Source organism: Bombina bombina, chromosome 12, assembly GCF_027579735.1.
Source record: "Bombina bombina isolate aBomBom1 chromosome 12, aBomBom1.pri, whole genome shotgun sequence".
Lineage (NCBI taxonomy): Eukaryota > Metazoa > Chordata > Amphibia > Anura > Bombinatoridae > Bombina > Bombina bombina.
This window is the reverse complement of record NC_069510.1, coordinates 33,027,417-33,042,141: the sequence shown is the minus strand read 5'-3', so window position 1 is coordinate 33,042,141 and position 14,725 is coordinate 33,027,417. Positions and strand designations below refer to the sequence as shown.

Sequence of the window (14,725 nt, the reverse complement as noted above, 5' to 3'; positions counted from 1 at the left end):
CATGTTATAGTGTTTCAGGTGTTGTTAGCCTAACCCAATTTAATTTAATTATAGGCTGTCTTTCTTTTCCTACAGGTGACCATCTTTATGTTAAATTTAGGACTCTATATTAGGGACATTAACTCTATACCCAGCTCATTAACGTTGGCAGTGCTCTCAGATAATGTTTTCCTTTTCCCTCCATGCCTGAGTTTATTATAAATGCCCAATACCTAAGAGCTATCTGTTAAATAAGCACATATCAACCCTCCACTGGGTCCATGCTTGTGTAGAATGTTTTCAGTATACCTTTGGATAAGGGGTATGTAGAGCTTGAATTACTAGTTTCATTATCTATACGCCAATCCCACACCATAGGTCTCGGTCTCAGATATCTCTAGGATTAGCAAGGGGAAAGTATTTTAATCACCACACAGGAACATACCTTTATTATACCTTGATTAGTGGGATTTAAGCCACTGATATTTACACTACTATTAGCAAATTTTAGCCTTATTTACGCTGATACTATTCTGGCGCATTACACCTAGGCCTGGGGACTCAGCTTCACTTTTCTAGAGTAATATTGTATTAGTTACCCTGAGGATCAACTCATAATATGCACATTTGCATTTTATTTATAGATGTCCCTTTATTATAGCCACACAATTCTAGTACTTTTACTACTATACCCTTATATTTAACTACACTAAAAGCGGGTTTACTTAAACCATGTGCAGGTAGCTCATCTAATCAGAACTATGGTTCAGTGCAGTTAGCATACCATGTTCTAGATTCTCTTTGCAACTAAATTTGTTAATAAGGTAAAAAAAATTCTCCATAGGATGATGTAGTATAATGTCTCAGTATAGGTTGTTAAGCTCATAACTACTTTATTATAGCAAGTTTTTGATTGTAACTAGGGTTTCTTTTGGCCCATATTATTATAATATTGAGTTATTATTTCCTTTCCTATAAAGGGAATTACAGATATTGTTCTATTAGAGAGGCCCTGGATATATCTCTTAGTACTATATTTAACCGTTGAAATGGTATGAAGATACTATCTGTAGCATCTGCTCCTTCTTACCATCCTCCAGCCTAACATCTCAGCTAGCTCTGCTCCCCCTCCCCCCCCCCTCCCCTTTTCCCATCTAGAGCGGCTCTTGCCCGCTGCAATCCCCTCCCTCTAAATTCCATACTGCTAACTCCCCCTTTTGCCTTAACATCCTTTCTTTTCACTAGTTAAACTAATTTATGTTTCCCAGTGCAAAACGGGGACCATTTTTCTTTTATTCATTTTGGATTGTAAAAAAGAGGTTTCATTTCACCATATATAAAAGCCACCTAGACATACCAAGTTAATTCACTTTAGACAATTACCCTCGTTTGTCAATCTTTTCTGATAGATTGATACATTCTATCGCTGGCTAGTAGAATGGTTGACTACGTCATAAGCACTATAAGCACAATGTCCACACTGTTTTAATGCTCTTTAGAATTCTGTCTAGAAATACGATGGACTTGTCTCTCTACTGTACTTTTATGTTACGCTTATATGTTTTCTGGGTTTTAGCGCCTATGGGTGTCTATATCTGTAATGTTTTATTTAACCTCAATAAAAAAATTATAAAAAAAAAAAAAAAAAACATTAGCAGGAAGTACGTAGTAACCAATAAACATTAGCTGGAAGTACAACATGTTTAAATACTGCATTTTCATTTAAATGATGTAATTAATTTTAATGAAGAACATTTTTGAGTTCAATATACCTTTTAAGGACAAAGAGATAATCAGAATACAGCTTTGTTTCAACATTCTGGATGAAGCTGCATCTGGAGACAAATAAACAGAAGTTAGCAAATCATTAAACAATTATCATTTTTTAATCATTAAAAAATTAAGAAAGTGAATATTACAGATATATAACACAATGCACCAGCACAGAATTAGACAGTAATTATTATTACTATTATTATTATTACATAATTATTGTGTATTATTATTATTAATAATAATAATAATGTGAAACTATAAATAGTGTTTTATTAAACATAGTTTTGGTCTTAAATGATGTATAAAACAATAAAGAATTTAAATAATAGGCTTCTATAAATTCTACCAATTACTAGCCAACACCCAAAAGGTTTCTTATACATTTTCTAAACCAAGTCAAACAAGACATTTATGTTTTATTGGAGTAAATAAAGACCTTTAGGAATTCAGCCACACTTTGTCACAATAACACAATTTAAATTGAAATCCAAATACACATAACAAATGAGAGTATTTTCTCAACAATGTGTCACTAGAGATGGGCAAATGAGCTGAAAGTGCAATTGGTTTGGTAGAACGAATAGTCCTGTGGACATTGGTTTTGGACAATCGAATGTTGATAAGAATGAAAATCTATTAAAATGTTATTTACGGTTTTCGACTGTTACTTTCATTTTTGAATGTTCATAATTGGATCGAATATCCACATTCAAAATTTTTAATGTAACATTTAATTTAACAAATACTTTTTCAGAAGTTCAACAGTTCATGTGGGAAGGAATTTAGTAAACTGATACATAATAGATACAAATATATCATACATATATAGTGCAGTTTATCCCCTTTGTAGGGAGTGTTTGTTTAAAAACAATTTTAACCCGATTAGTTTTCACATTTGCTTAACAGTTTGTACCTATTCCCACTTATAATGTCCTCTCTGCTCAGACAACATTCCTTAACCCCCTTAATGACACAGGTGTACGTTGTACGTCATGTGCCTTTTAAGTGGTTTTCAGCCCTGCATTAGCGTGGTTTTTGCCTAAACTCCAGGAGGCAGCAAGAGCCACTCAATTTAACCCCTTAGTGTTTATCTGCTGTTGTTAGGGGGTTAAAGATCTATCTAACCCCTTAACGACCAAGGATGTGCCAGGCACGTCCTACAAAAAACGTTAACAACCATAGATGTGCCTAGTATGTCCTCTAGTAGTGGAATCGATCGTCATCGTTTCCAGCTGCTTTCAAGGTATTGCAGTGATGCCTCGATATTGAGGCATCACTTCAATACACTTTTTCACCCACTGATGCAGAGAGTGCCACTCTGTGGCCCTCTCTGCCTCGGCCAGCAAAATGGGCGTGGCGGGTGGGCAGCCCATCGCTGGTCGGTTCCGGATCCTGTGTCACTCAAGTGCACGCAATTGTGCCGGCCCGCACTCTACATTTAAATTCAATGCAAGGTATGGGAAGGAGGGAGAGGGAGTGGGGCAATAAATGTTGAAAGGGATTTGGGAGGGGGAGAGAGGTAGGGAATTGAGGGGGGCAGCTACACTACAAAAAAAATATTTTTTAGATAAATAATTTATAAAAAAAACTATTTTTTCAGCAAACTGGGTACTAGCAGACAGCTGCCAGTACCCAAGATGGCGGCATATAGGTAGAGGAGGGAGGGTTAGAGAGCTGTTTGGGGGGGGGTCAGGGAGGTTAGGGGCTAAGGGGGATCCAAAACTGCAGAATAAATATAAAAAATAAAAATTAAAAAAAGCCTTTTATTTTGGTACTGGCAGACTTTCTGCCAGTACTTAAGATGGCGGTGACAATTGTGAGGTGGGGGAGGGAAGAGAGCTGTTTGAGAGGCGTCAGGGAGGGATCAGTTGGTGGGATGTTTCAGGTGGGAGGCTGATCTTTACACTAAATCTAAAATTAACCCTACAAGCTAGGCTGGGCATAATACTGGGCATAATACAAGTGTGGTGCTCAGGGGCATTTAGCAGCCTTCAAATTACCAAAAAGCAATGCCATATATGTCTGCTATTTCTGAACAAAGGGGATCCCAGGGAAGCATTTATAACCATTTGTGTCATAATTGCACAAGCTGTTTGTAAATAATTTCAATGAGAAACCTAAAGTTGGTGAAAAAGTGAACAATTTTTTTTTATTAGATTGCATTTGACGGTGAAATGGTGGCATGAAATATACCAAAATGGGCCTAGATCAATACTTTGGGTTGTCTAATACACTACACTAAAGCTAAACTTAACCCTACAAGCTCCCTACAAGTTACTTAATTAACCCCTTCACTGCTGGACATAATACAAGTGTGGTGCGCAGCTGCATTTAGCGGCCTTCTATTTACCAAAAAGTAATGCCAAAGCCCTAAATGTCTGTTTCTGAACAAATGGGTTTGTAAATAATTTCAGTGAGAAACCTAAAGTTTGTGAAAAAGTTAACAATTTTTTTATTTGATTGCATTTGGCGGTTAAATAGTGGCATGAAATATACCAAAATGGGCCTATATCAATACTTTGGGTTGTCACTGCACTTATGCTAACATTAACCCTACAAGCTACCTAATTAACCCCTTCACTGCTGGACATAATATACCCTTCACTGATGGGCATAATACAAGTGTGGTGCGCAGCAGCATTTAGCGGCCTTATAATTACCAAAAAGTAATGCCAAAGCCATACATTTCTGCTATTTTTTGAACAAAGGGGATCTCAGAGAAGCATTTACAACCATTTATGCCATAATTGCACAAGCTGTTTGTAAATAATTTCAGTGAGAAACCTAAAGTTTGTGAAAAAGTGAAAAAAAAAAATTTATGTGATCGCATTTGGTGGTGAAATGGTGGCGTTAAATATACCAAAATGGGCCTAGATCAATACTTTGGGTTGTCTACTAAAAAAATATATACATGTGAAGGGTTATTCAGGGATTCCTGACAGATATCAGTGTTACAATGTAACTATTGCTAATTTTGAAAAAAAAAAATGGTTTGGAAATAGCAAAGCGCTACTTGTACTTATTGCCCTATAACTTGCAAAACAAAAAGCAAAGAACATGTAAACATTGGGTATTTCTAAACTCAGGACAAAATTTAGAAACTATTTAGCATGGGAGGTTTTTGGTGGTTGTAGATGCGTAAGAGATTTTGGGGGTCAAATAGTGTTTTTTATATTTTTTTATATAGTAAATTATATGATATGATGAAAATAATAGTATCTTTAGAAATTCCATTTAATGGTGAGAAAAACATTATATAATATGTGTGGGTACAGTAAATAAGTAAAAGAAAAATTACAGCAAAAATCAAACAGCAGAAATGTAAAAATAGCCCTGGTCCCTAATGATAAGAAATTGAAAACTGGTCTGGTCACTAAGGGGTTAAGTGCTACAAAGTCTGTCACTTAGCTTGATAGCTATGCATCTAGCGAAGGGGTGTAACCTATGTTTCTGTATGTGAAGGAGAAACATAACAATATAATTTAATACAACTAGCAATTTAAACAGCCCATTGAATGTATGATGAAAAAAATCATTATGTTTAGTATTAGTAGAACACATTGCTATTGTATTAAAAACATGGAGCACAATGCAAATTTACTTTAAGCAGTACAAATTCTTATTTAAAGTATATAGAGAAAAATCTGTATTTAACTGTTAACATTATATTTTATGTACAATATCATTTGAAAATTCTATGTTGAAATCATAATTAACTGTACAAGATTTAAAGGATACAAATACATTGTATGTTCAAGCTAATCTTTTTTTTAACCCATTACAGAAGCCAGTTGGGTAATGCTCGGCATCTTTTTACTGCACTTCGCCATCTTGTAACGCACACATATTATTGCATCCTGTGATAGCAGTGCGATTTCACAGATCAGTGATGTTACCGGACTTTTTACAGATGTAACTTGTACTTTGAGTTAGTTTGCACAATAGAAAGAAAACGCTTAACATTTTTGCTGAGTTTTATTCATTTTTCTTTCATGTAATTGGCAAGAGTCCATGAGCTAGTGACGTATGGGATATACAATCCTACCAGGAGGGGCAAAGTTTCCCAAACCTCAAAATGCCTATAAATACACCCCTCACCACACCCACAATTCAGTTTTGCAAACTTTGACTCCTATGGAGGTGGTGAAGTTTGTGCTTGATTTTCTACGTTGATATGCGCTTCTCAGCATTTTGAAGCCCAATTCCTCTCAGTGTACAGTGAATGTCAGAGGGATGTGAAGAGATTATCACTTATTAAATTCTATTGTTTTCCTTGCGGGAAATCTATTTCATAGGTTCTCTGTTATCAGTCGTAGAGATTCATTTCCTACCTCCCTTTTTCAGATCGACAATATACTCTCATATTCCATTACCTCTACTGATAACCGTTTCAGTACTGGTTTGGCTATCTGCTATATGTGGATGGGTGTCTTTCGGTAAGTATGTTTTCATTACTTAAGACACTCTCGGCTATGGTTTGGCACATTATGTATTAATATAAAGTTCTAAATACAGTATATGCATTGTACTTATATATGTCATGAGTCAGGTTTATGTATATTTCCTTTTGCAGACTATCAGTTTCATATTTAGGAAAAAACATATTTAGGAAAATATTTTTCTTACCTGGGGTATAGTCTTTTTTTCAAATTGACTGCTTTTTCATTCAATTTTTAGCAGGCAAAATTAGGCTTGAGAGGTTGCAAATTGCTGATGTTGTGTCATTTTTGTTGCGAGAAATTTTTTGGCACGAAGGTTCGTCCAGTGACGCAAATTCATCATTTCCAGTGTCTTAGTTGACGCCGAGTTTCCTTACACAAGGTTGCGTCTGCAATGACGCGAGTGTGTCATTTCTGGATGTTGTTAGCGCCAAAAAATTCATTTTGCGTTGTGCGTCATACTTGGTGCCAAATAATTTCATTATTTCAAACCCCATTCCTATATGCCTCTTGCCTTTTTAAATGTCAGAGGGCTATTCTGTTTGCATTTTTTTCCCATTCCTGAAACTGCCATATAAGGAAATTGATCATTTTGCTTTATATGTTGTTTTTTCTCTTACATGTGCAAGATGTCTCAATCTGATCCTGTCTGAGAAACCACTGTTGGAACCCTGCTGCCTGATAACAGTTCTACCAAAGCTAAGTGTATCTGTTGTAAATTTGTGGAGATTATATCTCCAGCTGTGGTATGTAATAGTTGTGATTATGAGCTTTTACATGCAGAGAATGTATCCATCAGTAATAGTACAATGCCTGTTGTTCCTTCAACATCTAATGTACATGATATCCCTGTGAATATAAAAGATTGTATTGCTGATGCGATTCAGAAGGCTTTGTCTGCTATCCCACCTTCTAGTAAACATAAAAGATCTTTTAAAACTTCTCATAAAGTTGATGGAATTTCAAATGACCGACAACATAGTGAATTATCCTCCTCTGATGAGGATCTATCTGATTCAGAAGATCCTTCCTCAGATATTGACACTGACAAATCTACTTATTTATTTAAAATGGAGTATATTCGTTCCTTGTTAAAAGAGGTGTTGATTATGTTGGATATTAAGGAAACTCGTCCTCTTGATACTAAAACTAGTAAACGTTTAAATTCTGTTTATAAACCTCCTGTGGTTACTCCAGAGGTTTTTCCAGTTCCTGATGCTATTTCTGATATGATTTCTAAGGAATGGAATAGGCCTGGTACTTCATTTATTCCTTCTTCAAGGTTTAATTTTTGTTATCCTTTGCCAGCAGTTAGATCTGAGTTTTGGGAAAAGATCCCCAAAGTTGATGGGGCTATTTCTACTCTTGCCAAACGTACTACTATTCCTATGGAAGATAGTACTTCCTTTAAGGACCCTTTAGATAGGAAACTTGAATCTTATCTAAGGAAAGCTTTTTTATATTCTGGCTATCTTCTCAGGCCTGCCATTTCTATGGCTGATGTTGCAGCTGCATCAACTTTTTGGTTGGAAAGTTTAGCGCAACAGGAAATGGATCTTGATTTGTCTAGCATTGTTCGCTTGCTTCAACATGCTAATCATTTTATCTGTGATGCCATTTTTGATATCATCAAAATTGATGTTAAATCTATGTCTTTAGCTATTTTAGCTAGAAGAGCTTTGTGGCTCAAATATTGGAATGCTGACATGGTATCTAAGTCTAGATTACTATCTCTTTCTTTCCAAGGTAATAATTGATTTGGTTCTCAGTTGAATTTGAGTATTTCAACTGTCACTGGGGGGGAGGGAGTTTTTTTGCCTCAGGATAAAAGGCCTAAGGGTAAATCTAAAGCTTCTAACCGTTTTCGTTCCTTTCAACAAAATAAGGAACAGAAACCCAATCCTTAACAGAATGAGAAGCAGTCTGCCAGGAACGAACAGCAGCATCAATAGCTTGTTCTATGGCCCGGTTGCCACCTGGTAGTAGCTTCTTTCTGCCCAATTGTGCTTTTCACAGAGGAAAACTTTCCTGTAGTATATCAGTCTGATCCCGCCGACATGGTCAGTCCAGCCCCGAAATACCAGGCAATTCTCCTCTGAACAAGGAACATGACAACCCCAGACAATCGTTTCGGCCTCCTTTGGGCCTCGTCAGTGAGGTGCAGCCATATCCCTCTAAGCACATCGGGCAAGGAGTCCACGTCTGGTTTCCCCTATCACCCATAGGGAGACTATCCCCAGGGTCATATTTACATATGCAAAACAGAATAAGAAGCAGTCTGCCAGGAACGAACAGCAGCATCAATAGCTTGTTCTATGGCCCGGTTGCCACCTGGTAGTAGCTTCTTTCTGCCCAATTGTGCTTTTCACAGAGGAAAACTTTCCTGTAGTATATCAGTCTGATCCCGCCGACATGGTCAGTCCAGCCCCAAAATACCAGGCAATTCTCCTCTACAAGGAACATGACAACCAAAAGAATCTGGTTCCAATTGGAAACCTTCTTCAAGTTCGAGTAAATCCAAGCTGTTTAAGAAACCAAAGCCAGCCCCCAAGTCTGCATGAAGGTGTGGCCCTCATTCCAGCTCAGCTGGTAGGGGCAGATTAAGATTCTTCCAAATCATTTGGGCAGATTCTGTCCAAAATCAATGGATTCAGAGTATTGTCTCTCAAGGGTACCGAATAGGATTCAGAGTAAGACCTCCTGTGAGAAGATTTTTTCTCACACATCCCAGCAAATCCACTAAAGGCTCAGGCTTTTCTGAAGTGTGTTTCAGACCTGGAGCTTTCAGGGGTAATTATACCAGTTCCGTTTCAGGAACAGGGTCTGGGGTTTTATTCAAATCTATTCATTGTCCCAAAGAAAGAAAATTCATTCAGGCCAGTTCTGGATCTGAAAATTTTGAATCTTTTTGTAAGAGTGCCAACTTTCAAAATGATGACTATTCTGCCTTTTGTTCAGCTAGGGCATTATATGTCCACAATAGACTTACAGGATGCATATCTTCATATTCGGATTCATCCAGACCACTATCAGTTTCTGAGATTCTCTTTTATAGACAAGCATTACCAATTTGTTGCTCTTCCATTTGGGCTAGCGACAGCTCCAAGAATCTTTTCAAAGGTTCTTGGTGCCCTACTCTCTGTAATCAGAAAACGGGGTATTGTGGTGTTCCTTATTTGGACAATATCATGGTCCTAGCTCAGTGTTTACATTCTGCAGAATCTCACATGAATCAACTAGTGTTGTTTCTTCAAAGACATGGTTGGAGGATCAACTTACCAAAAAGTTCCTTGATTCCTCAGAAAAGGGTCACCTTTTTAGATTTCCAGATAGATTCAGTGTCCATGACTCTGTCTCTAACAGACAAGAGACAAATACAATTGGTTTCAGCTTGTTGAAACCTTCAGTCTCAATCATTCCCTTCAGTAGCTATGTCCATGGAAGTTTTACGTCTCATGACTGCAGCATCGGACGCGATCCCCTTTGCTCGTTTTCATATGAGACCTCTCCAGCTTTGTATGCCGAATCAATGGTGCAGGGATTATACAAAGATATCACAATTAATATCCTTAAATCCCAATATTCGACTCCTCTCTGATTTGGTGGTTAGATCACCATCGTATAGTTCAAGGGGCCTCTTTTGTTCTTCCAACATGGACTGTGATCACAACAGATACAAGTCTTTCAGGTTGGGGAGCTGTCTGGGGATCTCTGACAGCACAAGGGCTTTGGAAATCTCAAGAGGCGAGGTTACCAATCAATATTTTAGAACTCTGTGCTATTTTCAGGGCTCTTCAGGTTTGACCTCTGTTGAAGAGAGAACCGTTCATTTGTTTTCAAACAGACAATATCACAACTGTGGCACATGTCAATCATCTGGGTGGGACTCACAGTCCCCAAGCTATGAAAGAAGTGTCTTGGATACTTTCTTGGGTGGAATCCAGCTCCTGTCTAATTTCTGTGGTTCATATCCCAGGTGTAGACAATTGGGAAGCGGATTATCTCAGCCGTCAGACTTTACATCCGGGGGAGTGGTCGCTCCAACCAGATGCGTTTTCTCAGATTGTTCAGATGTGGGGTCTTCCAGAAATAGATCTGATGGCTTCCCATCTAAACAAGAAACTTCCCAGGTACCTGTCCAGGTCCAGGGATCCTCATGCGGAGGCAGTGGATGCGTTAGCAGTTCCTTGGTGTTACCATCCTGCTTATATCTTCCCGTCTCTAGTTCTTCTTCCAAGGGTGATCTCCAAGATCATCATGGAACAATGGTTTGTGTTGCTGGTAGCTCCAGCATGGCCTCACAGGTTTTGCTATGCAGATCTTGTTCGGATGTCCAGTTGCCAACCTTGGCCACTTCCTTTAAGACCAGACCTTCTGTCTCATGGTCCGTTTTTCCATCAGGATCTCAAATCATTAACTTTGAAGGTATGGAAATTGAACGCCTAGTGCTTAGTCATAGAGGTTTCTCTGGCTCAGTGAGTAATACTATGTTACAGGCTCGTAAATCTGTTTCTAGGAAGATTTATTATTGAGTTTTGAAGACTTATATTTCATGGTGTTCTTCTCATAAATTCTCCTGGCATTCTTTTAGAATTCCTATAATTTTACAGTTTCTTCAGGATGGTTTGGATAAAGGTTTGTCTGCAAGTTCCTTCAAGGGACAAATCTTTGCTCTTTCTGTTTTATTTCACAGAAAGATTGCTAAGCTTCCTGATACTCACTGTTTTGTACAGGCTTTGGTCCGTATCAAGCCTGTCATTAAATCAATCTCTCCTCCTTGGAGTCTGTTTTTGGTTTTGAAGGCTTTACAGGCTCCTCCGTTCGAGCCTATGCATTCTTTGGACATTAAAATACTTTCTTGGAAAGTGTTGTTCCTTTTGGCAATCTCTTCTGCTTGAAGAGTTTCCGAATTATCTGCTCTTTTTTGTGAATCTCCTTTTCTGATTTTCCATCAGGATAAGGCAGTTTTGTGGACTTCATTTAAATTTCTTCCTAAGGTTGTGAATTCTAACAACATTAATAAAGAAATTGCTGTTCCTTCTTTGTGTCCTAATCCTAAGAATTCTTTGGGGAGATCCTTACATTCTTTGGATGTTGTAAGAGCTTTGAAATATTATATTGAAGCTACTAAAGATTTCAGGAAGACTTCTAGTCTATTTGTTGTTTTTTCTGGTTCTAGGAAAGGTCAGAAGGCTTCTGCCATTTCCTTGGCATCTTGGTTAAAGCTTTTGATTCATCAGGCTTATTTGGAGTCGGGTCAGGCCCCGCCTCAGAGAATTACAGCTCATTCTACTAGATCAGTCTCCACTTCGTGGGCTTTTAAGAATGAAGCTTCAGTTGATCAGATTTGCAAAGCAGCAACTTGGTCGTCTTTGCATACATTTACTAAATTCTACCGTTTTGATGTATTTGCTTCTTCGGAAGCAGTTTTTGGTAGAAACGTTTTTTCAGGCAGCTGTTTCAGTTTGATTCCTCTGCTTATGTTTATTTTTTTTCTTTTCATTTATGAGAATAAACTTATATTTTGGGTTGTGGATTAATTTTTTCAGCGGAAAATGGCTGTTATTATTTTTATCCCTCCCTCTCTAGTGACTCTTCTGTAGAGTTCCACATCTTGGGTATTACTATCCCATACGTCACTAGCTCATGGACTCAATGCCAATTACATGAAAGAAAACATAATTTATGTAAGAACTTACCTGATAAATTAATTTCTTTCTTAATGGCAAGAGTCCATGAGACCCACCCTTTTTATGGTGGTTATGATTTTTTTGTATAAAGCACAATTATTTCCAAATTCCTTTTTTTGATGCTTTTTACTCCTTTCTTTATCACCCCACTACTTGGCTATTTTTTAAACTGAATTGTGGGTGTGGTGAGGGGTGTATTTATAGGCATTTTGAGGTTTGGGAAACTTTGCCCCTCCTGGTAGGATTGTATATCCCATACGTCACTAGCTCATGGACTCTTTCAAATATGAAAGAAATGAATTTATCAGGTAAGTTCTTACATAAATTATGTTTTTTTGTTTACAGATTTTAAAATTTACAAAACGAATATATACTGTATATGTATAAAAAAAAACTCTTCATGAATAATATAGACTCAACGCAGCCACCGCAAATAGAGTTCACAATAAGGCTTGTCAAGAAGATATTACTGAGGGCACACTGCATCTGTCACAGAGTGTGAGAATACTAAAATTCCAAGATGGCGGCTCCCAGTGTAAAGAGGCGGAGCTTCACTAACCAGTACTTGTAAAGGTTAAAAAAAAGAGGATGGCTTTGAAAAGTCATCTGCAGACACAAGAGGAAAATCAGTAGTAATTTCATAGTGAGAAACAACCATATTACTGTAGTTGTACCTAGTCGTTGAATGTCCCTTTACAAAAGTTACATTAATATCTTACTGCTTCCTGCATATTCATGTTCCCCTAGTAATTCTGAGTTGTTTTATTGCAGGTTATAGTAGCCATAATCAGCTTTCTGGAAACCATGCTTTTAATCTATCTCAGCTATAAGGTAAGATCACTGACAGATTTGTCTATATACCTTGCACAAAAATGTTATAATGAAGCCTTTTTAGGAGCATCATGAAAATATAAAGGGACGTTTATCACTGCACTTTATATACCTACCTATAATTATGGGTGCCGCCATTTTGGAACCTATGTAACATGCAGGTATCTGAGGGAGAGTTGCTGCACATGTATAAGCTCTGGAATACAGTGAAATCTAGGTTTCAACATGGCAGCACCCTTGACTGGAGTGGGGAATAACCTTAATACTATGCTAATAAAATTGATAAAGTGTTTAATGTCCCTTTAAATGTGTTTGTGTGCATTTTAGTTATGAATAGTGGAATTGTTATAATAAACTTGTTAAAGCAAAAAAATACATCTAGTAAGGTATTACTGTTGCAACAGCATACACACATATGTTGCACATGATTCAATAGCATTTAAACTGCACCTGCTTTGACTTCCTGAGCAAACATCCTATCAAAAACAAAATGTTTTACTATTATGCCCCTTTTAATTAAACTCATCATTTAAGGAACCATAATATTGTTGATATTAAAGGACCATTGCACTTTAATTGCATTATTTATTTTGCCCACTGATAGAGGCTGGTATGCATCATGCAGGATTTAGAACATTGACACTGAAACATGCAACACAGTAGGGCATCTGTCCCTAATTAGGCAAACAACAATCTTCTTTTATATGCACACTCCTACTGAGCATGTGCAAGAGTTCACAATAAATACTGTAAGTATATGTGTTTTGTTATTGGCTGATGGCTGTCACATGATAACAGGGGCGGGGATAATGGATATAACTTAAATAAAATTATAGTACTCATTTGAAATTCAGATGAATTGTTATTGTATTGTTGTTTTTATTTTTTATTGTATTCATTTGTTCATTATACAATTCTATTGTATTTGAATGATCCTGTAAGAGATGTTTTGGGCCAATGGTCGGAAGCTTTCAGTCTTGTCAGGTCCCTTTTAGAAAGGTACATTTTAGCTTGAGAGCTGGTTATCTAACTGTGCAGGGTTCTGGATATATAGGAGAGGTGCATACTCGGGGGTCAAGTCGAGTAGGAATGCATGGGAACTATTTTTGGAGGCGGAACTAAGTTCCTCTGGACAGAGAACAGAAACGCTTCAGTAAACACTGCTGGTGGAAGGAGGTGGAACATAGTCTGGTTAGAGGGATAGTGAGATCCTCTAGTAATGGGCAGTAACATTTCCTACAATACACTAAATGCAAGTCTGTGAGCAGCCCTGCTGTGTTATCACCCTGCACTGTATAAAACACATGGTGCTTACATTACTCTGGGGTTATTTGGCTCCCCTCAGCAGAAATAGGACTGTTGCACCTTAAGTGGGTGAGACTGTGGAAGAGGAGGATTCTCAGGCCCAAATGTAACCATTCAACCCTTCATTGGTTTTAATTTGCTTTCATTAACCAAAATGTATAGATTATATAAATATAAATACAGTATGTGTGTGTAGATTATATAAATATAAATACAGTATGTGTGTGTAGATTATATAAATATAAATACAGTATTTGTGTGTAGATTATATACATATAAATACAGTGTGTGTGTGTAGATTATATACATATAAATACAGTATGTGTGTGTGTAGATTATATACATATAAATACAGTGTGTGTGTGTAGATTATATACATATAAATACAGTGTGTGTGTGTAGATTATATAAATATAAATACAGTATGTGTGTGTAGATTATATACATATAAATACAGTATGTGTGTGTGTAGATTATATACATATAAATACAGTATGTGTGTGTAGATTATATACATATAAATACAGTATGTGTGTGTGTAGATTATATACATATAAATACAGTATGTGTGTGTGTAGATTATATACATATAAATACAGTGTGTGTGTGTAGATTATATACATATAAATACAGTATGTGTGTGTAGATTATATACATATAAATACAGTATGTGTGTGTAGATTATATACATATAAATACAGTATG

General features: G+C 37.0%; 1 protein-coding gene across 1 annotated transcript in view; it reads left to right on the top strand.

Annotated features, from left to right (window-relative positions):
* The window catches only part of KCNT1 (potassium sodium-activated channel subfamily T member 1), a 497,185-nt gene that overhangs the window by 226,048 nt on the left and 256,412 nt on the right, over positions 1-14,725 (top strand). The window contains exon 7 of the mRNA XM_053696070.1: positions 12,656-12,715. Coding sequence (XP_053552045.1) covers positions 12,656-12,715 — 60 coding nt within the window. The remainder of the gene's footprint in view (positions 1-12,655; positions 12,716-14,725) is intronic.